Source organism: Monopterus albus, unplaced genomic scaffold, assembly GCF_001952655.1.
Source record: "Monopterus albus unplaced genomic scaffold, M_albus_1.0 scaffold99.1, whole genome shotgun sequence".
Classification (NCBI taxonomy): domain Eukaryota; kingdom Metazoa; phylum Chordata; class Actinopteri; order Synbranchiformes; family Synbranchidae; genus Monopterus; species Monopterus albus.
In genome coordinates this window covers 3298276-3326022 of record NW_018127979.1, presented here as the reverse complement: position 1 = coordinate 3326022, position 27747 = coordinate 3298276, and the positions used below count along the sequence as shown (strand labels likewise).

At 40.2% G+C, this 27747-nt stretch overlaps 4 protein-coding genes across 8 annotated transcripts in view; 3 read left to right on the top strand and 1 right to left on the bottom strand.

The window, feature by feature from the left end:
* The window catches only part of gabpa (GA binding protein transcription factor subunit alpha), a 10063-nt gene extending 6051 nt beyond the window's left edge, over positions 1-4012 (top strand). For both annotated transcript variants that reach the window (XM_020609429.1, XM_020609430.1), the window contains exons 9-10: positions 137-329; positions 2336-4012. In XM_020609429.1, coding sequence (XP_020465085.1) covers positions 137-329; positions 2336-2558 — 416 coding nt within the window. In that variant the 3' untranslated portion in view covers positions 2559-4012. The remainder of the gene's footprint in view (positions 1-136; positions 330-2335) is intronic.
* On the bottom strand, positions 3251-17033 carry LOC109965420 (amyloid beta A4 protein-like). 2 transcript variants are annotated; one of them, XM_020609426.1, is made up of 18 exons: positions 16834-17033; positions 13699-13866; positions 13477-13606; positions 13231-13343; positions 12659-12849; positions 12348-12577; positions 11998-12165; positions 9964-10097; positions 9750-9824; positions 9055-9213; positions 8644-8772; positions 8350-8449; positions 7151-7218; positions 6630-6768; positions 6331-6384; positions 5814-5905; positions 5323-5469; positions 3251-5209 (listed from the first exon to the last, which is right to left on the bottom strand). In XM_020609426.1, the coding sequence occupies exons 1-18, from the start codon at positions 16891-16893 to the stop codon at positions 5108-5110; spliced, it is 2259 nt and encodes a 752-aa protein (XP_020465082.1). In that variant the 5' UTR covers positions 16894-17033; the 3' UTR covers positions 3251-5107. The 2 variants fall into 2 exon arrangements, with proteins under 2 accessions (XP_020465082.1, XP_020465083.1); XM_020609427.1 differs by lacking the exon at positions 11998-12165.
* On the top strand, positions 14979-21088 carry LOC109965424 (butyrophilin subfamily 3 member A2). 3 transcript variants are annotated; one of them, XM_020609433.1, is made up of 4 exons: positions 14979-16387; positions 19881-20192; positions 20285-20581; positions 20824-21088. In XM_020609433.1, the coding sequence occupies exons 1-4, from the start codon at positions 16351-16353 to the stop codon at positions 20934-20936; spliced, it is 759 nt and encodes a 252-aa protein (XP_020465089.1). In that variant the 5' UTR covers positions 14979-16350; the 3' UTR covers positions 20937-21088. The 3 variants fall into 3 exon arrangements, with proteins under 3 accessions (XP_020465089.1, XP_020465087.1, XP_020465088.1); XM_020609431.1 differs by lacking the exon at positions 14979-16387 and adding an exon at positions 16400-16571; XM_020609432.1 differs by lacking the exon at positions 14979-16387 and adding an exon at positions 17274-17578.
* Positions 21089-23111: 2023 nt separating this feature from the next.
* piga (phosphatidylinositol glycan anchor biosynthesis, class A) overlaps positions 23112-27747 on the top strand; it is a 6487-nt gene continuing 1851 nt past the window's right edge. The window contains 7 exon segments of the mRNA XM_020609428.1: positions 23112-23209; positions 23862-24333; positions 24443-24713; positions 25332-25464; positions 25653-25785; positions 27723-27745; position 27747. The exon segment at position 27747 is cut by the window's right edge and continues 177 nt beyond it. Of these exon segments, the coding sequence (XP_020465084.1) occupies positions 23899-24333; positions 24443-24713; positions 25332-25464; positions 25653-25785; positions 27723-27745; position 27747 (996 nt within the window). The 5' untranslated portion in view covers positions 23112-23209; positions 23862-23898.

Genomic DNA, 27747 nt, shown 5'->3' with positions numbered 1-27747 from the left:
ACATCTGGCTCTCCACAAATGCTGTATTTCACATTCCTGTTGTTGTAGTGCAGTGTTTCCAAAAGCAAGTACATGTATTATTTTGTTTCAGTATAGTTTTTGTGATTCTGTAGCATTCGTGTTTCTGTGATGCCAGGTAATAACGGTCAGATCCAGCTGTGGCAGTTTCTCCTGGAGCTGCTGACGGACAAGGATGCAAGAGACTGCATTTCCTGGGTGGGCGAGGAGGGAGAGTTCAAACTCAACCAGCCTGAACTGGTGGCACAGAAATGGGGCCAACGCAAAAACAAACCTACTATGAACTACGAGAAACTCAGCAGAGCCCTCAGGTTTGTTTATTCTGTTGTTTTTAAAGGGCTACTCTAGTGGCTTAGCATTGCAGTTTCATGAAGGTGGGGAACTTGCAAAAGATGGGTTAAAAAAAGCATCTGGCCAAAATCAGCAGCAGAGACCCCTGACTTAGATACCTTGACTTTCTGTCACTAGTAGGGGTCAAACTCCAAAAAAACAATGAATCCCACACTTCCCATAATGTAGTAAGTAGTGTAGCAGTACGGCCTTTCTTTTAAACCTTCCTGCTTGGTAAACAGTCAGATCTTTCAAACTCCAGTGTGTAATGCAGGTTTTCTATTAAAAATCTGAGGTCTCAGGGACAGTCCAAAGTGTAGTGATGTCCAAATAAAGCAATGAACCAGTATTGAACCACTTCATCACTTGCATCGGACATTCATTTATTCAAAGGTTCGTTTCAGTGACATCTAGTGGCAAAATATGAGACAGCAAAACAATGACTTAATTATGTGATGGGTGTAACGAGGCTTTGGGTGAATACAAAAATGTATTTACATCAAAGATTGATTGATCGGTCGGGTGATTCTATAAACGTATGTAGTGTAGTAGTTGGGAGAAGGTCTGCTTGGGGAAACAGGATGTGCTAGGATGGTAGGGTGTGCTTATGTAACTAGGGCAGGGTGTGATTATGTACATGGGATGGAGATTCAAAGATTTTTATTGAGAAACAATATTTTTTTCCACTATTTTTGGACTGAGCCGGTATCTTTTCTTGCTGACAACTTCTCCAGCTTTCGAAAACACACGTTCACATGGCACTGATGAGGCTGGTGTACATAGGTATTGCTTTGCTAGCGAAAACAAATGTGGGTAAACATTTTTGTGCTCATTCCAGTAGGTCAGAGGATCTACATATCTTTCCAAGGGGGGATCTGTCATGTGTATATAGTGCTTTTACATGCCTACGAAACCGCTGAACCGTGCAGCAAGGTCTCGCGTTACGAAGCGGTATCGACTGTTTGAACCAGTCACTTCATTAACTCAGGACCGAAGCAGCTTCTGCTGCAGACTTCATCGGTCACATGCCTTTTTTGCACAAAGCAAGCTTCGAAGCAGTGGTTCAAGGAAAATGCCTCTTTGAGTTTGCAGCTTGTATCAGAGCATTGGTGTCAGACAAAACAGTCTTGATATTTAGCACAAAACATTCTCATAGTAACCATAATTGGATTGACTCTCGTCTGCACAAACACCCTGCTGGGCTGCAGCAACATCGTTACGTAGTTCTATTGTCGGACAAAACCAGTGAAGACATCCCATATGTTGGAAACATAAAAATGAGCAATATTTGCACAAGATTAGGAGGTTGTGGCAAAGAGAGGTCATACAACAGCTGTAATGAGATGCTGCTTGGGATTTCTAAAGCTGAATAAAGAGCAGAGCAGGGCAACCTGTGGCGAATAAAATAAGGAAACAACAAACATTTTCCACTATTTGTAAAGGTAACGTTGCCATCCCAGTATACAGAAAGTCAGAGTGTTTGCAGTGTCAAACTGCAGCACTAGCAGACTTGTAAAAAGCGTCTTGTGGTAACACCTAGCAGCACTCGCACCCGTCTGCCTTTTCAGTCTATACCTGATATGATAAAAGTTCAAAGAGTACGTTTTAGTGAGGTGGCTCCTCTTTATTGTATTTATCTAGAACATGAAAGTAAGTAAAACTCTTGGAAAAACATGAAGTAGCAAATATGCGTAGTATAACATGTTGATCTTTTCTGTGACATTTTATATGCTTGCCACAAAATTGTTGGTTGTGGAGTTGTTCATTCAGGCCATAACAAACCTTGATTTGATTTGTGGTTTGATCTTAAATTGAGTATGCCTGTTGAACTTCAAACTAAAAGGTTCACTGTGGGGTTTTCTTGTAAACAAACAAAAGTTGTGAAAATATACTGACATGTTTTATTTGACAATATATTCTGTTGAATTGTATGATATTTATTTAGGCTTTGTGTAGTGAAATTTTGATGTTTGTTATTCTCATCCAGGTATTACTATGATGGGGACATGATCAGCAAGGTCCAGGGCAAACGCTTTGTCTATAAATTTGTGTGTGACCTGAGGACTCTGATTGGCTACAGCGCTGCTGAGCTCAACAACCTGGTGACCGAGTGCGAGCAGAAGAAACTGGCTCGCATGCAGATGCACGGCATTGCTCAGCCCATTACTACAGTGACCTTGGCCACCACCACACTAGATAAGGACAGTTGAAGGGAGGTCACGCTACAGTGCTCTCCAGTTGCCACAAAGTTAGCTCTCCACCACTGACTGGAAATCAAATCATTTTTTGACACATCTGTGTTCCTTAGGCACAGAAATGCAAGGCAGATCTCTGATCAGTGTGGATTAACAACTTTGCTATTGTCGTTGCAGCTTGATTCATGTTAAACAGAGGCAGGTAAAATGTTTTTAGCTTTTCTCTGACCAAGAGAAGCGTGTTCAGGAAAAGAGGGTGAATGTGTCTGAGAAATGCTGTTGTGCATGTGACTGAATGCTTGAATGTGTGAATGAACACCCAGCTTTGCATGTGTTCCCTGTCTGTAGATTAGGAGTTTCCACTGTATATACCTGTACTTCATGTTTTTGATAGCCACAAGGGCAAGTGTATTTTCATATTTTCCATTTATAGAGGATCTGTTTTGTATTTGATTTAGTGTTTATTCCCTAAAGTTTAGGACCCTCTTTTTTTGTCCACTAAAGGGAATAAAGTGTGAAGCATTTTTCTTAACTTCTGGGGTTCATTTAATTGTTAAGGTTTTTCTTTTTGTTTTAGTAAGGCTCAAAATGACAAGCAAGGACATTTTATGTACATTCAAAATTTTATTCATGGTATAGTGAGTGTAGAAAGCATTTCGTTAAGCAAATGGTTCATTAGACGCAAAGGAAGGTCACTGAATCAGTGAGAGGGAAAAAAGCATTTTTTTTTTTATCACTAGCCTTCAAAGACGCTCAGAGAGCATCAAAACAGATTTGACATTCCCCTGATTAAGAGCATCAGTCAGCATTTCTGTACATGTGGGTAACAATGTGTAGAAGTGGGTGTGTTGTATTTCTGTGGCATAAATGCACAATATGCATGTCACATTCATGTTTACAGGTGGCTTTAATAACTTAAGGGAGAAGAAAATGTGTCTCCATGCAGTCGTCCTCCTAGTGTTGCACTTCTTCACCTCTTTGCAAGGCCTATTCAGAGACTTGACAACAGATATGCAAGTAAAGACAAACAGAAGCACTGTACATGTATACAGAGAACATGTAGAAAAATATGGGTGTGGAGATGAGACTGGACAATCTAGAAAACTGCTTTGATCTTTGTAGGCCCAACAAGACCTGTTTATCAAATACACACACGGGCTGACACGAGCACTGCATTGTAAAATACTGCTGACACAACTAGAAAGAGAGGATAAACATGAGAAATAGGGGTTAGGAAAGAGACTGAAACATAAACGACAGAGAGGTGATGGTTGGTAATGAAGCTGGGCCACTGACAGTCTGATCTCCTTCCATATATTTACAGTAAAATGAGAGAGTGGAATGATACATCTGGAATGACAAAACCTCCCTTCATCTTCAATCTACGAAAAAACCCATTGTGCAGCAACAGTGTGAATTGGCTTCAGGGACTTAACAGCGATAATATCAGGGTAATAAACTTCCAAAATGACAGAGTGCATAGAACGCAAACAGTAACACAATCATCTTCCTTTCAGATACTATTACACTTCATATATTACATATAGAGCATCTTGTCCATGCAGCTCACACAACAGTGAAGCATGGAGATGAGCATGAAGAGCCAAGATTCAGTTAAAGCAAGTCTGTGTGACAACAAAGCAGACCAGATTCTGAGTACTCTTTCTTCTTCATATCACGAGATCACAAAGAAGACACTAGAAATGTACAATCCCGCTAAAATAATCTAGTAAGAGGACCACTCCCCAGGACCTCAACACACAGTATACTGTATCTGTCATCAATACTGCCATGCACTACATATACTTACAGCTAATCTCTGTCTTAATATATTACACATAAAAAATCAGAACAAAACATACAATATTTTTCAACTTTTACACGTCTGATTATGTATGTTTTTCAGCATTTTTTTTAATTCTTTTTTGAAAAATGAACCTGAAACACTCGGGCTTTAATTGTGCAGGGTAGCGCTTTAAGAGCCCCTTCTCACATCACCAGCTCTAAGAGCTGTCATATAATCAAACACAGCACAGCTGTCATCTGAGGGCAGGGCTGTGTGGGACAGTTTGAGGAAAACAGAACAAGGTCTCGTCAAAGTGGTCTCAGCTGCGAGCGCGGTAGTGCAGTAACTTCATGACAGTTGTCAACAGGGTGTTGGTTTTTCAGTACAAACCCTATGATGTTTTTGTTGTGACTGGCTGAACTGTCCAAGTGAAATGGGGTACCCTTGTCTAACCAATTGGAAGGTAAATGTAAGCTCTAGTGTGGCTCTGTACAATCAAGGGATCAGGGGTTAAGGAGGCTTTGTTCCATGTCAGTTTCCTTTGGTCCAAGCCCCTCACTGAGACATGCATTGTTACAAAGTTTTCACTTATCTTTTCCCAACTTTCAAGCAAGATAAAAATCTGCCTTTGCATTAATCTGCACACCTATCCTCCTCCCTTAACAGGGTGAGAAACTGAAAGTGTAGGGGCTGAGGGCAAGGGAGCAGAATGGAACAGAGCCTCTGAGTGGGAGTGCGTGATGGGATACACCTGAAGAAAATGTTGGCGAGCAGGTCTTTAGTTATGCATCTGCTCGAAGAATTTGTAGGTGGGATTCTCATAGCCATTCTGCTGCATCTTGGCCAGGTGACGCTCCTCTGGGGTCACTGCTGCATCCACCTACCAAAACAGATAGGGCAGGTCAGTAAAAACAAAAAAAACATACAGTATTTAATACAGACACAGTACATTTCACACAAAATCACACATTCACCCAGCCCTTTTTTCCCTACCTCGATTACACCGTGATGAATAGAAGTGTACTGTTTCTTCCTCAGCATCACGAGGGTAATGACAATCACAGTTGCTATGACAACTCCTCCAACCATAAGTCCAATGATGGCACCTTTATTGGACCCCACATCCTCAGCAAAAAACACCTGCCATTAAAAAATTGTTTAAATGGTCTTATACTTGTATAGCGCCTTTCTACGCTTTTACAGCACACTTAAAGCGCTTTCACATTATTCGGCCATTCACCCATTCGCACTCCCAAGCACTCACGCATTCACACACCGGTGACATCACCGGGAGCAACTGGGGGTTCAGTGTCTTGCTCAAGGACACCTCAACATGTTGACTGGACAAGCCAGGAATCGAACCGCTAATCCTCCGGTTAGGAAACGACCCGCTCTACCTCCTGAGCCACAGCCGCTCTGTGCACAGAGCACATGGCCGCTGCAGGAGCAAATGAAATCACATGAAGTGTGCTGTGTTTTCATACCAGTTTTTGATGGTAAACTTCATAACCAGCATTTTGCTTCTCTTCGGTCTCCATCCGCACTTTTGGCATCTCCTCTGGTTTCAGAGCAGATACTGAAAGGAAAGAAGCATATATGTTATAAAAACATACACATACAGAGCTATATTTGTTAAGTATTTGTATTATGTGCAATTAAAATTAACAGTGAGTTATATGGACAAAATCAATATTGTGATAAAACTGCCTTTGATAAGAATGTAATGGAAAGGACAGTAAGGAAACACAAAAATGTATTTTAGAAAGAAGTACAGAATATAAAACAACAACAACTTGTTTACAAGAACACTCCACAAGAGCAGCTTTAAGATCTCATGCTATGACAGACTGTGGGAGATGTTTAACTTGTTATACCTGGCTGAGAATTTTCTTAAATAAATATGCAGACATGATCAAAATTAGAAATTATTCAGTGCTGTGTGAAGGACGCCCTCACAGCCATACTGGACTCTAAGAAATACACACAATCACACACACTCACCAGGCCGTGTGGGCAACCCTCTATCTGGAATTGGACGAGCATCAACAGGCTCGACTGGAACCAAAATTAGAAAGAGAAAGAAAAGGAGACCAAATAGAAATTGCATAGTCAAATTATATTATCTTATCAAGGACTGACTTTTTCAAATTAAACTCATTACAACTCTACACTTTAAGACTCACTAGGTATTAATCGCTGTATCAGTTTTCTAATAAGAGTCATTTATATGGTGAATGTCTCAGTTTATAAAATACCAAAGCTCTCTGTATAGTCTAATCTATGGTGTGTGTGTGTGTTACCGTGGTTCTCTGTGTTGGCCTGGTTGAAGCTCTCAGGGTGGATGAAGCCAAGTCCATCCAGGCCAGGGTCCATAGGAGCAGAGCTGAAGGTCTGATCAGGCATCAGAGCGTCATTACCATAACTCACCCTGCCATCCACCTGCAAACACACAGGAGCAGCAGAGAAGCTGAAACTGAATCATCTGGACAACTGTAATCTCAGTGTACATCATTAAAATCCTCCTCAGAGACAATATTTTGCCAGATGACTCTGTTCCTCTACTTCTATTTATTCACTATACCTGATAACAGTCAACACTATTGGTCTGAAAAAGTTATTTGGATGTTTGGCCTGCATGTATTTCTTTCTGCATCTAATCCACTTTCGCTCTACCGCATCTCCTTTTAGCTTCTCTGTGTGTGGCCATGGTGACCTTGTCTTGCATTATTCTGAAGAGCAGAGGCTATTCTATTTATATATGTGACAGAAAGTGCAGTTTATACGGGACAGACTTCGTGCATATGGGAGCGGATGCACTCACCCGCCCGTCACTCTGCAGGGAAGAGACTTGCTGAGACAGCTCCGACTGAACCCTCTGTAATATAACCGCTAGGAGGTAAAAGGAGAAAGTGAGAGAGAGACAGACAGTGTGAGTAGCAGGAGAGGGGAGGATGTCAGGTGATGTCCATATGCTATACTAATTACTGAAGACAAACTACTAGTAGAGATGCTGCGTAATCAGCAGGCTATTCATCAGACACGCTGTAAGACCTGCTTTCTTCCTCAGTCAGCACCACAGGATGTTGTGAGGCTGTTTAATTAGTGTGGTCTATTTACTCCCACACCTCATTTAGGGTGGTTTAATTATACTCTTAATACTGAGCAGCTGTAGAGATTGATCTGAGACATCTGTACTAGATTATGCCAACACTGTGGCTGGCACATTTAAAAGCTGAAATCACATTTAATGTCACTGACAGCAAACTGGTGTCCACTTAAATGAACAGTTTGGCATTTTGGCAATGGTGTTTATTTGCTTTTTTGCTGAGAGTGAGATAAAAAGATAGACAAGTCTCTTACATGTTCGTTAAACATGAAAGCACAGCCATGAGAAGGATAGCACAGCCTAGCACAGCGATGTGCCCGTTAACTAGCAGTTACTGCTCACAGCCCAGAAACAGTCTGGCACTAACCCTCTGTAAAACCACAACTTCAGTTTTTGTACAAGTTAAACAAACAGGAGCTGCTAGGAAGTTTAAAATGTTTATTTTAGTTTGTTTTTTTTTTGCCATATAGATATGAGAGTGGTCTTGAACTTCTCATCTTAACTCGCAGCAAGTATAGTATAAGCCTCCAAAATATCGCACTACCACATTGAACAGTACCTGCCTAAAACCTGGCAAATTTTTTCCAGAAATTATTTTACCTGTATATCATCCCATAATTCTTCATTATGATCAAGTTTTTATTTTTTTTATTTATTACAATAAACAGATAATGACTTTTTTTAAAGTATTACATTTTAATGTGAAGATTAAATTTCATAGTATCACAACCTTTACTGCCTTTTAATCATATGACACTGCAACATTTGGGTAGAAGCCTCAACATTTTTAAGACACTGTAATATTCAACAGTATTTAGATACAAAGATCCACATACCCTGACTCACTGTGCATATATGTAAAAGCCAGTCATTCATACACTAAGAATAAAAATATGAAGCCAACACCAACTTACCAACTTGGTTTTGGATCTCATCGGCCACACTGGGCACTTTGTAGAGCAGACCCAGTGACTGATTCATCCTCTCATCAATCACACGAAGATGGGTCAAAACCTGAAGGTCAGAAGGGAGTTACTTAAGTTGCAGGAGGAAACAAAAAGGATAAAGATAGATGTGTATGCGAGTAGCTACTAGAACCATTCAGACCAAATCTAAGCCTACATAATTTAGGCTAAACCAAGAATTTACCAATACAAGCATTTAAAATGTTTTCACTGCATTAGAAGTTTGGATTTGCGTGCGAGTACCTGAGGTCGGATTTGTGCAGCCTTCTTGGGATCGACTGTGTGGACGTGCTCGTAATGTTTCAGCGTGTGCTGCCTGTCCTTCTGCTCTGCACACACGTACTTCTTCAGCAGACTCAGCACCTGACGAGGCTAGTGCAGTGTTGTATGTTATTGAGGTTATTCAGATTTCACTGTTAGAGGTGCATTATACAAATGTGTATGCTATGCTGGTTTTTTTTTATTTAAAATACTTTATTCTTACCAATTACAATAACAGCATAGTTGACTTCATTACAAAATTGTTGTTACATGTCTCTAAACCGTACCATTAAAAACTTCCTGTGCACACACCCATGACTTGTAACAGCTCCTTACTCTCTTTACTAAAAAGGGCAGAGATGTGTTTGTGCATAAGTGTATTTGTGTCTCTACCCGTGGTGGTTTGGCCTGTAGGGCACTGAGGTAATTTTCCAGAGCCAAGCGCCGGCGGCTGTTGAGCAGAGCTTCCACTCGAGCCATATGGGTTTCCACCAGCTGCTGCCTCTCCCCTGCTGCCTCCTGCTCCAGGGCCTCCACCTTGTCCTGGAAGTGCTGCAAATACAGGAGTATTTACTATGCTAGAGATACTAACACAAGGAAAATAATCATTTTTAATACAGAACTGTGCAAATGTTTTAGGCTCAAAATTAGTTCTCAAATTTTTTCTGCAGAGAGACGAGCCCAGACAAAAATCAGGAGTCACAAAGAACTATCTTCGTCAGCAATAAGAACAAGCAGTCCTGCAACAGATGGTGCAGCCCTCACAAAGCCCTGATAATGTGAAGACACAGAATACACTGAGTAAATGGTGGCAAGTTCTCCAAGAGGCTTGGAACAACATGACTGCCACCTTGAAAACTATGAGCAAATGTAGCTGGCGCCGTTTTAAATGCAAAAGGTGGGCACACAGCAAATACTGACTTGATGTAGATTCCTCTGTTTACTGCACTTTGCACGAACTTAATTGATAAAGACTAGATAATTTGGGCCAAAATTACGGAACTCAATTATTTTGATTAAAAAACACCTTCAACATTTACAACATATGATGGTATGAAACACACAATTACAGCAGAAGTTCATCCTACCTGGATGACAGCTTTCTTGTCAGCACGAGGAAGGTTCTTGGCCTTTCTCTCAGCCTCTTCCCACTCCCTCATCACCTAGACATACAAAGCCATAGTCAGGAACAATAGCAACCCTTTCATCCTGACAAATTCAGGCTTTTAACATCAAATCAGACAGGGCAAGGTGCCAGGCCAGGCAAAAATGCTTAGGATGTAACTGTCAACCCGCACTTACCTGGGACATCTTTTCACTGTGTTTGGCCTCCAGACTTTCTTTGGCCTTCTGGAAGTCACTGTGTTCGTTGTCGTCCCCAGGAGATTCAAGGTACCGATCCACTGCGTCCGGAGGGCTGGGGGCTATGGTGGGTACTGGACAAGAACAAAGACAGAGGAATCAAATACAGGGCAGGGAAGAAAACAATATGATAAGAGGCAGAGAGACAAAAAGAAAGAAACAAGTAAAGAGGCTGCATAAAAGGCGAATGCAGGAAAAGCACTGATCCTGGTGAGTCTGAAACATACAATGTGTTCTACTGAGGCAAGATTACACAGCATTTCAGTTAAAGAAACCGTTACCACAGAAATTTAGAAACAGTAAGAACCGCAACAAGTTTAAACAAGTCTGTTATTAACATTAAAAAGGTTAGGTACACACAGAAAGCTGTTTTAATTTGTACATCAATTATGAAATAAAAGAGACAGGTTACCAGAGGACAAAAAGTGACAATTTGTCAGTATAAGCATGTTTGTATGTCCATCTGTGTCTTTGTTTAATGTGGGAGCCTGGAGGCGAAAAGAGCTGAGTCAGGATGAGGGCAGACGCTGCAGCGCTGAGGAGTGTAGCGCTTCACTGGGTGGAAACAGCAAATCAGCCCGTTAACCTTTAACAACACCCACACATACACACACACTATGGCTCGGCTACTTAAGACATGTTGACGACACCTTTATGGGCCTCCTGACTGCTAAGTCAGACTACTACAAAGCTGCAGCAGCAGACACAAGACCTTACAACTGCATACTACAGTGCAGAGCATGCAAACACACATGCTGAAATGCATGCAGATGCACAACGACATTTAAGGTTCGATATTTACGCTGCCTCGCCCACATGCTGTAAAGAAGTCTCAGTTAGTGGTACTGGTTAGGAAATGATGAAAAGTAATTAAATAATATGGAAATGAATGACTGCTTTATGTGAAAGTGAAGGACAGAGCGTCATGGCCGTTTTCCATCAGGGTCACTTGCTTCATCCGCTTGCCTTTTTTTTCCTCTTCATTTGCCTTTCACTACAGTGTTTAAACATCATCAGACAAACTAAAGAGCATATTTATGTAAAATGGCTGATCTTGATTGGGGAACAATGAATTGATCTGACTACCAAGTACTGCGTACACAGCCAAACCCTGATATAGCTTATTACGGTATCCAAAAACAAAATCCCAACAATGAGCCACAATGTTGCACTGAATGACACTGTCCTGCATTATGATGCACATGGGCACTGTAGTTTATTTTATAAGCCAGTCCCACATATTCCTGTTTGTTGCAAATACTTAATAGAGAGCCAAATATGTATTAACACATGACTGAAAATAGCCACCAACAGATGCTCTAATGTAAGTTTTCATTGGTCAGCTGTTTTAGTAAATAATTTAGTACATTTTTTTAATTATTCAAAACGTTGAGACCATATTTATTCATGTTCTTCTCTAAACTTAGGCAAGAAGATTGATACCACTCTTTCTTATGTCTGTCTGCTAAATATGAAGCTTTGGAGGCAGCTAGTTAGCTTAGCTATGCTGACCAGATACAAGAGTGGTATCATTCTTCTTACCTACCTCCTGGCAAGAAAGCAGATCATCATCTTCTCATGTGATTTGTTGAACATAGAAACTCTTATAAAATTTATCCTCATCTTTACCACAAAATCAAAATTACCTTTTTTGCTTTCTGTGAAATGTACACAAAAATATGCTTGTCAATCATGGACCTCATCTTTTTTCTCCTCTACATTTTCTTTTAAATCAAATATGCATTTCTTATCTTGCTGAGAAAATAATCCTGTAATGCTCAACACAAGACTAGGGGATGAGCAACTGAATCCACTCGTCAGTGCTCTGAGTGGTTAAGAGCCATATGACACTCAGGACAGGGACACAGACAGAGTGAATGAGACACAGAGACAATCTGGCACAGCCTGAGGACAGGAATCAGGCCCGTGATGTTGACACCTCAGGGTTTGGACGGCTCAGGTCATGGCACTTACTCGAACTGCTGCAGACAGCTAGGCAGTACTCCTCTGATTCAAAGTTATTCCTGTTGCCCCCACAGCCCCCAAACAAGAAGGGAGCACAGCGGCCCTTCTCAGGCACAAAGTACCAACGCTCCAGAATGGCACGACATGGGCCCGTCTCAGCACGAGCCCAACACACAGCTGAGATATGTACACACAGGCAAATTATATGTCAAAATAAAAATGAATTCAAAATGTGATATTCTAAATTTCATGGAAAAAGTTTAAAGTGTCACTTATTATGTAATCAACAAACACAGGATGAAAACCAACCAATGACTGAACATGTACGTAAACAAATGATGTATTTTGACTTTCTTTACCTCGAACGACCTCTTCAACTGATTCAGTGGTGGTGGTGGTAGTGGTCGTCATAGCAATGTTAGTACTGCGCTCATCACTATCATGTTCATCGGTCACGTCGTCGTCTTCTTCGTCCCCCTTGTCATCTTCTCCATCTCCGTTCTCATCCCTTTCAAAGGCGTCTGCCTGTTCATCCTCATCTTCATCATCTTCAGTGGTGGCAGGCTCTGTGTCTGCTGGACGCGACATGCTGAGAACAGAGTGGTTGGTTTAGTCTTTGTATCAACAAGTGTGTGTGTGTCTGGTGACAAATGTCTGTGACTGATGATACCTGTTATCTGAGTATTCAGTCTCAGCTCCCCCCCACCAGACGTCTGACTCCTCCCCTTCTAGATCCGTACTGTCTGTCTCTCTTTCAGCCTCTGCTGGACAGCAGACAAACTCCACCCCTCGGAAACGGTCGATGCCACATGGCAACAGCATCCCGTAGTCATGGAGATTCATGGAGCGGTCTCCACAGGACTGATTTTAATAACAGGCATTAATCAAATTCTTTCACTGCTTCAATGGCTCATGTAATAACAACATCCACAATGAAACCACACAATGTTCAGTCAGTTTGGTGGTTATGAGAATCTACTTGTTAAACCTCTGTGATACCCAACATGGCCCCAAACACTGACTGCACATTAATAAACAATCAGGAGGGAACATAAAAGAAACACAAATCAGAATACAGCAGCAGAGAAAGATGACATGAGTCGGAGGAGGATAAAATTAAGGGGTGCTGAATCATCTCATGGCAGCCTGTAGTGGACTAGACTGAAAAAGTAGAAGTAGGCATAACATACAATATGAGGTTCATACAATGAGATGAAAATGCTGCTTATTGTTTCTTCTCACCTCTTTGGCTACAGTGTGCCAGTGCAGGTGGCTCTCACACTGATCCATTCGCTCCTGGTGTAGGAACTTACACTTGTCAGGAACAAGCAGGGCATCACTCACAAACTCCCCAACTGCAAAAAGAACGCGTCTTTGTTGATGTAAACAGATTGTAGATTGTGTAGTATATTCATTCTCACATGTAACCATACACACAAACGCACTTACCGGTAGTAACATACACCTGTAATCGTTAAAATTGCTTACCCAAGCAGCGGTATGGCACAACGATGTGTGTGTGACTGCGACACTGCTTGCGGCCTTTCTTGCACCAGTTTTGGATGTTGACGGGCTGGTTAGCTTCCACAACATTTGTAATCTGCAGCTCCGGGTACACCTGCAGAAAAATGAGTCTTCTTTCTTACTACATTACTTGTTTTCTTCTTTCTCTGTCTCTCTCTCTAATTCTATCTCATTTTGTTTGCATACCTCTTGGCAGTACTGCAGGATGCCCTCCTTGGTGCTGATGCAGGTCCTAGTGCCAGAGGGGTCAGACTCCCATTTGCCACTCTGCACGTTGATGTGCATGTTGAGCTTTCCACAGAACATGGCCACCTGGGGCTCTGTTAGCAAACCCACAGAGTCATCAGCAGGCACCTGGACAGACAAGGTGAACGAGAGGACAACAATACAGATTGTTTATACCAAATTGGCTAACGTATAGCTCAACTATAAATAGTCCCTCTCAGTTGATTTACTTCCTTTCATACACAATCCTGCACCTACATCCATCTCTCTACAGAATATCAGGAAGAGTGAGTCATAAGTATAAAGGCCTCTTAATTCTCTACAATATCACTGTGTATTTAAGATTTTAAGATAAATAAATAAATTAAATTACTTCTGGCTTAAGCCCAAGTAAAGCAAGATATTCAGTTTAATCCCTTTGAGCCAATAAGCCAGTTAGGCATTACAGTCACAGGGCAGAACATGTGCCCTTTGTTAGCTTTTCTTATGAGGTTGTATTCATTTCTTATACAGAAAGTGAAATGAGAGTGTAGGAAGGAGAGTGTAGTGAAGACAATATAGCCAATGATATCAGAAAGTAGAAAAACATACTGAACCAAGCTCAAATTATGAGGAAATATGAGATGGAAATAACCTCTTATTTTATCAGTTTTGGCCTTCTGCTGTCCAAGGACACAGCTGTTAACACTTATTGTTCTTCTTTCCTTCAAGTTCGGGGGGGGGGGCGCTGTGATTTGCTTTTTTGGTGCTTTGCTTTTTGGGATTTCCTTTTCTCTGGCAGGCATCAGAAAAGACAGATGCTGCAAGCTCACAACACAATAACAACCAAGCTATCTGTTGCTAATCTTTGCATGACTAATTCTGACTTGATGCCGTGATTGCCTGCAAATATCTGCATAATATTACCCTTTTGTGAATCAGGGTGGGAAAGCCCAATGTTCTTCTCTCTGATTAAGCTTTTCTTTTCTCACATTATCAGGCCATTGCATAATTTTATTGATTTAAATGTGCAATCCCATGTTTTTAGTAAATATTTGAGCGCTGTAACCCAGCCATATTGTTCATTTGCTTTGAACCAAAACAGTAAAACAGATACCGACAAGCTACAGCAGTAAGCAGTACATGCATGAACCAGCACATGGTTGAACACAGGGAGAGTTACTGTATGTGATTGTGTTACAGGCTACAAAATATAAAACAAAATGTGGACTAAAGAATAGGTGATGATGTCTCAGGTCAGAGTGGTAGCTATAACACTTGCTTCAAACTACATACGTCTGTCTATTAGTCTGTACAAAATTGTTCAGCTCATATATCACTGGATAACTGGTTTGGCGTTCCTTGAAGAGATTGCTGAGGTGTGCTACTCTAGGATTACACTGCGATAACCAATCTGATCTGGTGCTACATCAAAGAAAAAGCTGTGTAACACCCCCATGTAACTGTAGAGGACTGTGGCAGCAAGTTTGAACAGTGCACAAAGGTTAACACATCTGGTGCTGCAGGGACTGTGTTCTATGACAACTCAGCCTGCAGCCAAAGACAGAGATTAAAGACACTGCAACACAATTGGTGGATTTAACTAGAATAAATGGGTAGGCTATAAAACAATCAAGACTTTTAAAGGCAATTTCAAATAGCAAACATTTCACAACTACATGTCACAAGATGCATTTATAGCAGCCACCATAGCCTAGTAATATAGCAGCAATAGTATAGTAACACCAAAAAATAGACACTATTATGGCTCATCCAAATTGTACAGCTATAATATCACAGGACACACAGATAGGGTATACTTGTGCCGTTTACTTTTTTCTGTAGACATTTTTCACTGCAACACACTGTTTAGCTACAGTACGTGTTAGTATATTGAGCCTGCCCTGTCGAAACACTCCTCAACAGCTCGCATCCCTAAATACAGCATGGCAATGAAAAAAAACAGCAATGTGTATCTAATGATCTGCATGTTAGAACGTAGGCCCTGTTGATCCTAATTCCACTGGTCCAGAGCTGTGAATTTCTCTCTGGTCTGTAACAACAGCAGCAGAAATCTGCAAGCGCCATCTTGCTTGTGTTAAACTAAAAATGCTGCATCCTTTTTTCTCCCGTTCTCCTCAGCAATATCGCCACACTGCAGCTGCAACGCTGCTGGACCAAGTGGGCCAGGTCGACGCGACAGCACCAAACAACACTGACATTAGCATTGCTAGAAAACTCCGTCGGTTTTAGACGCACAGGCCATTCACATTAAAGCCTGACTAATTGTGTTGTATTTGTGACGTTAACTGGTGTATTTCGGGGGTAGTTTGAAACTGTCACTTTTTTTTTTTTTACCAAGGGAAACTAATAAAACGAATATGCCATTACTGTGCGTTACCTAGCGCAAACAGTCAGCACATAACTGCTGCTACGCCAATAAGTGTAATGTTCTGGAAAAAAAGATAGCTAGCTAACGTTGGCGCTCTAGATTCAGTTCACGGTACTAGTTAGCTCACTTAGCTATATAATTAGCCTAGTAATATTAAAATAAAAGCGACCAACTTCCAGACTAACAGAGTGTTGAAAACTATGTAAAAAAATCACACCAAGCCAAACAAAAACAAATCCAACATGGCAGGTCCAAACTGCCACTCACTGACATCTAACGGTAGGCCCTGGTAGTATTGCTGATATTATTTGGTTTGCTAATTAACCTATACGCAAGTACTCTGTGTACACTGCAACTTAAACCAAACCTAGCATATCGATGGCCTCATACAGCAAAATGTTAGCGACTGTCAGGAGAAATATGTTTTCTGGACCAAACACGATGTGTACCTTGGATAAACCTGGTAATGATGTTAATCTTTGACAGCAGCAGCACCGTTGTTAATTGTTACTCATTCATATTACCAGGGACCCGTTCTGCACTAATGTCATTAACGTTCACGTTTTGTTATTTTAATACGTCGTTATTCAGATTTGATCCGATAATTGTAGTCCGTCTGATTCCCCGGATCCCCGGTGTGACGTTAGCTAACAGGCCCGCCGCAGATAAGCGGAGCCGGGGAACGGTTCACCGACACTCTCCCGATTTTCCCCATTGGTGCTCACCTCGGATGAAAGCGTCAAGGTCGCCAACAGTAACAGCAGAAACGCCGTGTGCTCCCCCATGCCGTCCTCACGGTATCCAGCACCTCCGTTATGTTCACGAGTTCTCCGTCAGAAAAAATATGTTAAAGCAGGTGGTTAGAGTGTCGACACAGCGGCGGCTAAAATGTTCCAATCCCGTTGATCCCTCCCTGTTTAGCTCCGGATGGGAAAAAAAATATGTGATAGAACATTCCACACATTGGTCTGATAAGAGTGTAAATACAACAATCCTTATAATCAGAAAACGATGCAATAGACATACTAATGCTATAGCCTGTAGCCCATTGAGCCTACGTTATATTGCTGACTGTCTAATATTTATAGGTTTTTTGGTCATTGCAGTGCTCAAAATATTAATTTGGTTAATACTCCTATAGTTAATAGGCCTCTTGCCTATATCCTAATCTCAGTTGGGGAGGAACTGGTTAAGGAAACACTAATTTACAGTTTTGCGGAAACTAAAGACCAAGAGCTGTTGCTCTTTGGATGTTCTCCTTTCACTTCCCTTGCGACAGACGGAAGACACGTGTATGGATTTGTTCTCCGTTCGCTGGATTTTTACTGCCTATAGGCCTATCCGACAATTCTCGGGATTGAAATCAAAACCATAGCAGATTTATGAAGTAGTCTAATCTTTTTAGAAATTGTTATCATTTTCCAAATATGAAGATATTTCTGGGGGTGTTAATGCTGTTAACTGTGTCAGGTAAGTCTGTCTTTCTGAAACTACACCCACTGGCCACCTTTACCACCTGATCGATGGTGTTGTATTGAACTACAGTAAACGTAGAAAAATAGCCTATAAGCATTAAAATGTAGGCATACTTAAAGTACCAAAGGTTAAAGTAAGCTATTTATTATTCAGAGTAGAACATTTCCCATTAATGTATATTATAGGGTATTTTTGGATTATAATTACTGAGGAACTATTGTGTAGCTACATTATATTTATTCTGCAGTTTATAAAGGTAGCGCTATTTTTAACACCCTATATGCTCATAATTTGAAGTACTGAAGGGTAAATTGTGAATATCCCACCAGGTATCAACCAAGTATTTTGTATTTTGTTCGGTTTATTTAGATTCTGCGAAGTAACTAGTAACTAAAGTTATCACACGTTTCATTTTCTGTTTCTGCTACATTTTTGAATAACAGGTCATTTGTTTAGTTGTCAGGACTTGCCAAATTTGAGCAGTGTTGGGAGGTACTGTAGTGAACTACATGTTATAGTAGTTCTGCATTTACAATTTCATCCCTGTGAAAAGCCCAGATAGGATTTTTTTTAGGACGAGTTTAGTGAGTAGCATTTTTCAGTGGCATGTGACTTTTTTTTAAAAATGTATTTAGTTCTAATTTTGTATCAGATGTACTTTGTCAGTTTGTTAGTGTTTTTTACGACACAGTTTTTCTACTTTTTCTAAGTAGGTTTAGCTCACCAAACCAGAGTTTAGCTTGCAGTGGGATATAATAGGTACTGTATCTTGCAAAGCTATATTTTCAAATAAGCTGACCTACCACAGTGTTTGAGCAAAGCTTTTTCATGGCAAAACCACCCACAATCTTCCCTAATGCAAACACACAAACTCTGAGTCTGCTTATTTCAGTTCTTGTAAGACTTCTATAAGAATTTAACACAGTTAACACTGAACACTGAGGAAAAGGGATGATTTTACACCAAACAACAAATATTAATGTTGTGGCGGTCCCGGTGTTAAACAGTGAAACACTTAAGTCCACACTTTCTCAGGAACATTGCTTTCTTGTAGCCATTATGCTTACACAACCAGCAGCTGCTTTGTTTATGACTAATGAGTGAAAGACCTTTAGGCATCAACCACAGTAATCCAAGTTTCACATAAACACTGTATTAAGATAACAAGATGGTCTTGTAACCTGTGGGGGTAAGAGGTCAAGTTTACTTTAGCAATCTGTTCTTAGCTGTAGTGTTTGTAGTTTCTGACTAGGAGTGGCTATGCAGTTGTGTTGAAACAAGACGGCACAATAGAAAGGGTGAGTGCTACTAAACTGGGCCATGTCAGTAAAGTATGCACAGCAATTTAAGTGGGGTGAATAATGAATTTGTTTTTAACATGACTTCATATGATTTAAACATGTTAATATTAGGGACTTTGGCAGAGGGAAAGATTAAAAGCCAATGTTCATTTTCAGACTGTTGAAAGTAATCAAAGTATTAAACAACAACAAAAACAAAGGATGCATAAGTATCAAAAGGTGAAAGACAGAACCAGACATTTAAAAGAGACACTGGTGTGTGTGGGTGGTTGGTAACAGCCCAGTGCTACGTGAGTGCATGCTTAATTTTAACTTAAACTTAAGCCTGAAGATGATTTCTTCTGATGTGAAGTCTTCTGAGTTGAAGTGATGAGTTTATTGAATGTACTGCTGAGATTCTGCTCATCAGCTTAACTCTAAGCTTCCACGGAAACACGATTGGCATTTTATTAGATGCCCTGGCGTGTATAATGTTTGAGAGTGTGATTTCTTTGTGGTTTAAAGAAAGCATATATGACAGGAACTTGCTTTGTGTCTTTAATACATGTCAAGTAAAACTATAGCTTTTTCTGCTAATAATTAAAACCATTCTAAGCATAGTGAAGGTAACCAATTCAGTCCCTGTACACTAGAGAATGGAAGCAGCCTCATGTGAAGTCTTTACTCTGGTATGAAAGTGGCTCTAAGTCACTCTAATAAAAGAGACATTTGTAAAACCTTTATATCAAATTATTGTGGTATTTTAAAATATAATTAAATTGAAATGTAACTGTTGAAATTTGTAAGTTCAACTGAAAACATGTTGTCTGGACCTAATTGTTGGAGATTGTTAAACCTTTATGTCCAATTAAGTGAAATGAAGTCACTTATGACTTTACTTAACTAAGGCAAACTTTTAAAATTGATCCAGCTGAAATGTTTTACAGTGTATGTACAGATAAAACAAATACTTTGAAGACAGTCTGAGAACTGGACTAATCCCTTTTCTATTCTAGGTAATGATGACGTGACGATCGAAGGCCTCTTAGAAGACAGTGTCTTTCTTCCTTGCCTCTGCATAAACGAAACCAAAGAATTTAGCTTTGGGTGGCAAAAAGACGAGCAAAGCAAGGATCCTGTGTCCTTATTCAAGATCTATTCAGGATTCTCTGACTTATACAAAAGCAGGGCCAAAGTATTTCTACATGAGAACGGAAGTAACTGCTCTCTCCTCCTAACCAACATCACAGCGAACGACCAGGGGAAATACAGATGTTGGTTTCAAAATGGAAAATACAGCCGAACCTTTATACATCTAAAGGTTTTTGGTGAGTCATTCATTTATTTCTTACATCTACCTGCATGATCATGGATTCATTTACTTCAGAATCTTTCACAGCTTTAACTCTTCTTTCTCCAGCAAACTATAATGTTTGTCAGAAGAACTCTACCAGCAGCCAGGATGGCAGTTTAAATGTTTTCCAGTGTAATGCAGAAGGACGTTACAGAGAGGCTGAGATTCAGTGGTACTTGGATGGACAAGTTCTTACAAATTCATCCTCAACTCACATAACCCACACATACACTCTGGATGTTCGCCCTGGTCTCTACAGTTTCAGCAGCAAACTCGTCACTGAACTCAACTGGACCTCAGAACCCACATGTCAGGTCAAGGCCAAAAACATATCAGCGAGATCCAGCTGTGTCCCAGAGCCTGGTAATTATTTGTTTCTGTTTGTTTCTGTTTGTTTCAGAGAGAATGGAACTTGGATATTGTCCATTACTATTATGGCATTAGTGCTATGATGTTAGCTGTGAATGCAGCAACAGTAACAACATATTGTAAAACACCTTAAAAAGTAAAGTACTTTATTGTTTAAAGGTTGCTTTCAAATCAATGAGAACAACAAATACTTTATATACTGTCACATTTTTTGCAATTTCCTTTGGTTTTTGCAGCACCTCAGCAAAGCAATCAAGAACCACACGGTCTCAGGAAATACTTAAAAGTCATCCCCATTGTGTTGGTGCTTGGAATTTCCCTGGTCCTATGGTGCCGCTGGAAACAGTAATCTGTACATATTTGTTATAATGCCAGAGATCTTTATTCAAGATAATGTTCCTCCCTATAATTGATCCTCACTGGCTAAACCAGAGTTGAAAAATATGTATTTGCAGTTGATGAATCAAGTCACAACTAGTTTTGCTGTTTGTTAACATTTGTCATTGATTGATCCTCACTGGCTAAACCAGAGTTGCAAAATATGTATTTGCAATTGATGAATCAAGTCACGACTAGTTTTGCGGTTTGTTAACATTTGTCATTGTCTCAATAGAATTTGGTTTTGTATACTGAGGATAAGAGAAGTGGAAACTGACAACCTGCAGTGCTAAACAAACTCCTAGCTATAATGTCACAGTGTGAAAGTACATCTGAATGGTGGTTGTTGATCAGTGTGGATACCGCAATAATTTGCAACAACATAAATGTGTTGACTTTTACATGGTGTGCAAAGATGAGGAAGGAAAACTTAAACGCTCTCATCTTTTTGCACCATTGCCTCTTGTTTTCGCGTTGGTACTGATTCCTTATGTGGTTTTGTCATTATTGTTATTTGTGCTTACTGCCTGTAACTAACTTTGATCTGTGCAAAACAGCAGTCATTGTAAAAGCTTTGTTGGCACAATGTATTCTTGGCAACAGGGTACTATAAATCTATTATAAGGATAATAATAATCACCTTTATTTGGCCAAGTATGTTACACACACAAGGAATTTGTTTCCAGTACAGAACCAAGGCAGCCATTTGCAGCGCCAACTCACACCGATGGCTCTAACCATCGGGGGCAACTTGGGCGTTCAGTGTCTTGCCCAAGGACACCAACATGTGGACTGCAGGCACCGTGATTCAAACCACTAACCCCCCGGTTGGGAGACATCTGCCATACCCACTGAACCACAGTCGCCAACATGTTGGTTAAATTTCCTACATGTTGAGACTGGTTAATGGTTAAGCAGAGAACAAATTCATACAGAAGCATTTACTAACAGCACATCAAAAAATGTTTTCATTTTGGTTCCTTGCATGATCTGCCTGAAATCATTCAGGTATTTCGCTGTACACTGACATGTTTGTCAGCCCAGAAATTAAAATAATAAAGTTTGATAGAAAAAATAGAGTGACAAAGAGTGATTTATTTTCCTTAAAGACATTTCATTACTCTTTAAGCAGTATTCAGGGTAAAAAATAACTGGTACTGTTTAAATAATATCACTTAACATCATATGAAATAAATAAATATTAAGTTGAAATAAACTACCAGTGGTTTGCTCTACAAGCAAATTATATTACAGTAATATGCACAGGTGTCATACTACAGGGCATAGTGGAAATACGTTACCATGGCCCTCAAAAGGGTTCTAATCTGAAGGGTCATGGGCCTTCCTCTGAAGGGTGTACATGGAAAACAGTGGTGGTTCATGGTTTGATATTTTATGGTTGACAAAATAATAATAATATAACCATTATCTTACTGTGAATCTGCTACAGATTCATTATCACCAACTTCTCACTCTTGGCATCAAGGATGCCATGCAAGGTCAGAAACACTACAAGTCATTTACAGCAGTTTATACTGACAAGACCTGAAACATGTTCACCTTAATTCAGCAAATAATCATGATTCCAGTGAAATCTTATTGAATAGTCCTTTATTATGACATGCTGTAATACTGTGAACCTTTCTATGTGCATGGGCCAGAGGTGAATGGGTTTCCACCTTTGTCTTAGGCCTAGTTTATAATTACAGAATTAATTATTATAATTAAATATATGAATATTTAAAATTGTGCAGACCTTCTTAAATGCATTATATGTTTATAATGCATTTAATGCATCATGAGTTATAATAACCACTACAGATCAGTTTGTTTACTTAATTCGGTTATTTGTGGTATTCAAAGGTGGAGGAGCCCACTGATGCTGCATGTATGGGGCGCACAGTTTTGTGCTCTGTTTCTTAATGTGCTTTTTTGTTTGTGGTTAGCCTTAAGCTATCCTCCTATCCTATAACTTAAATTATCTCCAAAAGCCACAGGAGGACTTAGACATCGGTGCTTGTATGTGAGACGTGCCCACGCCTAGGTAGTTTTATTCAGATATAGCTAATGTCTTTCCCTGGTCATACAGCAGATGGCAGCAACCGCTCTATCGTACGTCGTCATTGCGTATGACGTAGGGAAAGGGTGGCTAACTGGTTAGCTCAAGGCTAGCGAGTAGAAATGAATCCGTATCTAGCTCTTTGTATTTTAAGAAGCTGGAACAAGGCTGACATTTTGTCCACGGTAAGGCACTTTGAACTAGAAACTCTTTTATTTAATATGAATGAAGTAGGTTAGTTTGATGCTGATTAAATGTAACGAAACAGACAAGGAATACATAAACATCAATGTGGGTTAGCCTAAAAGTAATACACTACTGTATGTCAGTTGGACTCTGAGATCGGTGTAATTACTTGGCTTATGTTGATGAGCCCTTAGAGATAAACTGACAGCAAATTAAAATTCTCTAAACAGCAGGGAGAAGCTGCTACATACAGAAGTCGAATGAGACAAGTGTTAAGACGTGACAGTAACAAAGGTGGTTTTATTGGAATATGGAGAGATTTGATAGCACTTGTAAACTTAACATGATTTACCATTATAGGTGTTCGGGTTGGTCAACATAAAAAGAAAAGTAAAAGTTCATGACATACTAAAAGTGCTAGGAGGAACTTGGTGACAATTATACTAGTTTAATTTTGGGCACTGATTCTTAATAATCTGCAATATTCCAGTTGGCAGAGTATCAAATCACAGCTGAGTACTTAGGTCTGGCAGATGTTTATATTATGAGACCAAATATTGTATGAGAATCATTTAATATTGTTATTGAATACTGCTGTTGTCGATTAAGTTATGCTGATGCACTAACTGATAAGTGAGCCCATCATTTCAGCACTACTAAATGCACGCAGCCACACAAGCAATCTACAATGGGCCAACGAAGGAAAGCGGCAGCTGTGAGTGATTCTTCATCTCAGAGAGTCTCTGGAGCTCCTGCAGAGGCTGTCAGGAAACACAACATCTGCATGGTGTCTGACTTCTTCTATCCAAATATGGGAGGGGTCGAAAGTCACATTTACCAGCTGTCCCAGTGTCTGATTGAAAAGGGACACAAGGTGGTTATTGTCACCCATGCCTATGGCAGGAGAAAGGGGGTCAGGTACCTGACCAATGGACTGAAGGTCTACTACCTCCCCCTGCAGGTGATGTACAACCAGTCCACAGTCACCACCTGCTTCCACAGTCTCCCACTGCTACGCTGTGTGTTTGTCAGGGAACGCATCACTGTGGTGCATGGACACAGCTCGTTCTCTGCCATGGCCCATGATGCACTCTTCCATGCTAAGACCATGGGTCTTAACACGGTATGTGACTCATTATGAACCAGGTCGATAATTTTTTTTTAAACCTTAGTATATATTCATGTTTCAATGCTACATGTGACATAAACCTAAAAAGTGTTTTTATTCACAGGTGTTCACTGACCACTCACTCTTCGGCTTTGCTGACGTCAGCTCTGTACTGACCAACAAGCTTCTGACTGTGTCAATGTGTGATACCAACCACATTGTGTGTGTGTCATACACCAGTAAGGAGAACACTGTGCTCCGTGCAGCACTCAACCCAGAGATAGTGTCTGTTATTCCCAACGCTGTTGACCCAACAGACTTCACCCCTGACCCCTCCCAGCGCCAAGACGACAAGATCACTATTGTTGTTATCAGCCGCCTCGTCTACCGCAAAGGTACAGGCAGTCAGACACTTTATGAGGTTTTTGTCATTCACTTCAGACTAACCCCAAGGCTGCAGAGCGGTATGGTGAATAGGACACTGTCATGTTTTTTTTTAGAAGACCAAAGTACAAGCCCTCAATTTGGCACAAGCCATTAACAGTTTATTTACAGGGGCTTGTGTTACATTCTGATCTGGATGTCCAAAAAACGTTTCCTCATAAGGATCAGGGGACAAAATACTATGCAGACATTTCAGTTTCATCTTATGTGTTCACCCATAGGCAACAATGAAACTGCAGTACATAATGGCAAAAATATAGTTACAAACTGTGTTGCTGTGAGTTTGTTTACAAGAGAGTACATACATGTAGTTTTATTTTTCAACTGGAAAATATCATGTGCTGCCCATAACTTTAAAAAGCAAAACCAAGGGATTTTCTTCAAAAAAACAGTTTGATTTTATGTTTATCTAAAAAATAAACATTGGCTGGATTTTCTGAGCACTCCATAATATTTATGGGAAACAGCATAAAAAACAGTAATGGTCATGTTGTTATAAGGATAATAAGTATTGCATTACATTAATTGTGAAATCAATTGTTCACAGTCAATTGGTTCTTCTTTTTCAGGAATTGATCTTCTTGGAGGAATAATCCCAGAGCTTTGCCTCAAACATCCAGATCTGCATTTCCTAATCGGCGGAGAGGGGCCAAAGAGACTTGTACTGGAGGAAGTGAGAGAGAAATACCAGCTACATGACAGGTACTGCTGGACACTCATTTTCTCAGAATATTTGATATGGAGGCACTACTTAAACCTGTTTCAGGACATGGCCTCTGAAAAAACATTTCATAAAAAGGTCAGCAGTCAGCAGTCTGGTACGCACAGTCAAACACTGGGGTTGTGTGAAAGTGGAATTACATGTGCTTCTTTTAATTGGGCAACTGCAGGGTGCGTCTGCTGGGGGCTTTGGAACACAAGGATGTTCGTGGAGTTCTGGTTCAGGGTCACATCTTCCTCAACACTTCGCTGACTGAAGCGTTCTGCATGGCCATTGTAGAGGGAGCCAGCTGTGGACTGCAGGTTGGTTGTCATTCGTGCAAGAGATAGGAAATGAAGAGAGCAGATGGCGTCAAGGCTTTTAGTACAATGATAATTACCAGGCAGTTTTACTGATAATACACCTTCCACTTTAGAAATGGGTCATTAAATTGATCATTAAAGTCCTTTAATGAAAACCTGCACCATTTGCATTACATGATACAATATTTCCCACAGCTTTTAAATAATGATAGTTCAAGGTGCATTTCCTGTATTGACATTTGCTTTCTGAAACTCATTTTAACACAAGTGATGCCTACCTGTCTCTCTCTTTACAACACAAATATCTAAACTTCCACAATTTATCAGTTGTCTAAAGAAGGTTGAATAATACCAATAACCTTTATCGCTAATGGATATAAAACATTAACACAAGACTTTTTAAAAACCATCAGATTAAAGAAAAACTCTGAGGCACAGTTAACTGAACAGAATTGACATGAAAAAGCTGAAGATGTTTACTGTAAGTGCTCTTGTCACAGATTTCCTGTGGGGGTGTGCTCGTAGGTGGCTGCTCAACTCTGCTTAAAGATTAAAGGGGAGAAGCAATTTATTATGGAAGTAGCTCTCTCTTGATAGTTTGTGTAGGAGCGCTCTCTAAGGATGCATGGCCTGGACTTGGATTTATCCAATTTTACTGAAGACTTGTATCAGTTGCCGTCTCATCTCTCTGTCTGCTACAGCGTGTGGTTAGAAACAGGAGGGTAATCATCATTTCTAATCATAATAAATGCATAAATATGGACGATCAGACAACTGTCAGTAGCTAACAGTAGGTGGAATTTTACAAAAGCTGAATGAAAGATGAACAATTTATCTTAATTATTAGACTTAACAAACTATCTCCTGAACTTACTTTAACTCCATAACAGCATCTGAACTGAACATCCACTTATATCGTGTCATCTACACAAACAACAGGAAAGATCTACTTGGAGAAAGTTCTTTCCTTCAGTTTAGTTCACAGACACAGGGCTCTATGTAGCCCGTCTGGGCTTGTTGCTATGGTGATTTATTGGCTCGCTGAGGAGGGCACGGCTAGAGCTTTATCCACAAACAGGGAAAAGGAAATCACAGCATTAATTAGAAGTTAATAGTAACAATTGCAAATGCAGCAGCTGATAAGCCAGGACCCAGATAAATCCCATGTGGCACAGGTATCCTGGTCTGGTTTATTTCCAGAGGAAGAAAACGGCAAAACAGAAACTATTTAAAAAATGACAATGAGAGAGAGCAATGTAAGACTAGTGTGCCCACCTTTACTGGTCACTCTGGTGCGCTCATCCCATTTTAAATTTGAAAGTGTACACGAGAAAGAGAAAATAAATGATGAGAACCTTGACAATAGCTGGAAGTTTATTAGTAGGTGAGTAGGAAAGTGTCCATTTCTTAAGGAATTTCCATCCATCCATCCTTTATCTATACCGCTTATTCTGACGAGGGTAAGCCAATACTGGCTGGAGCCAATCCTAGCTGGCATTGGGCGAGAGGCGGGGTACACCCTGGACAGTTCCTAAGGAATTTAGATTTTAGAATAACAGTGAGACCTGTCTGCTGAGTATTAGCCAGCAGTGCTTATAACAGAGGTACAGTGGGTACAAAGTTAGCATGACCCATATATTCAGAATCATCGCAATTATGTATGAAAATGCTACTGACTGCTGAAATCCTCATGGTACAATAGCTTGAGGTGTGTCTATACACCCCGAACAAAACTGCTGGGTCTGCTCAAAGGTGCAGACTTGAAACTTTTTTTCTAAAAGAGGATAATAAAATCATGTTTTTCATCCTGCCATGTTGTGTTTAGGTCTTTAGCACTTCACAGTCTTTCAAGTGACGCTAGAATAGATGTTGTACTATCACATTAAGGGTAGTGTGCATGTGTGTGTAAACAATTTTGTTTTTCTTTCATTTCTAAGGTGGTTAGCACTCGTGTTGGGGGCA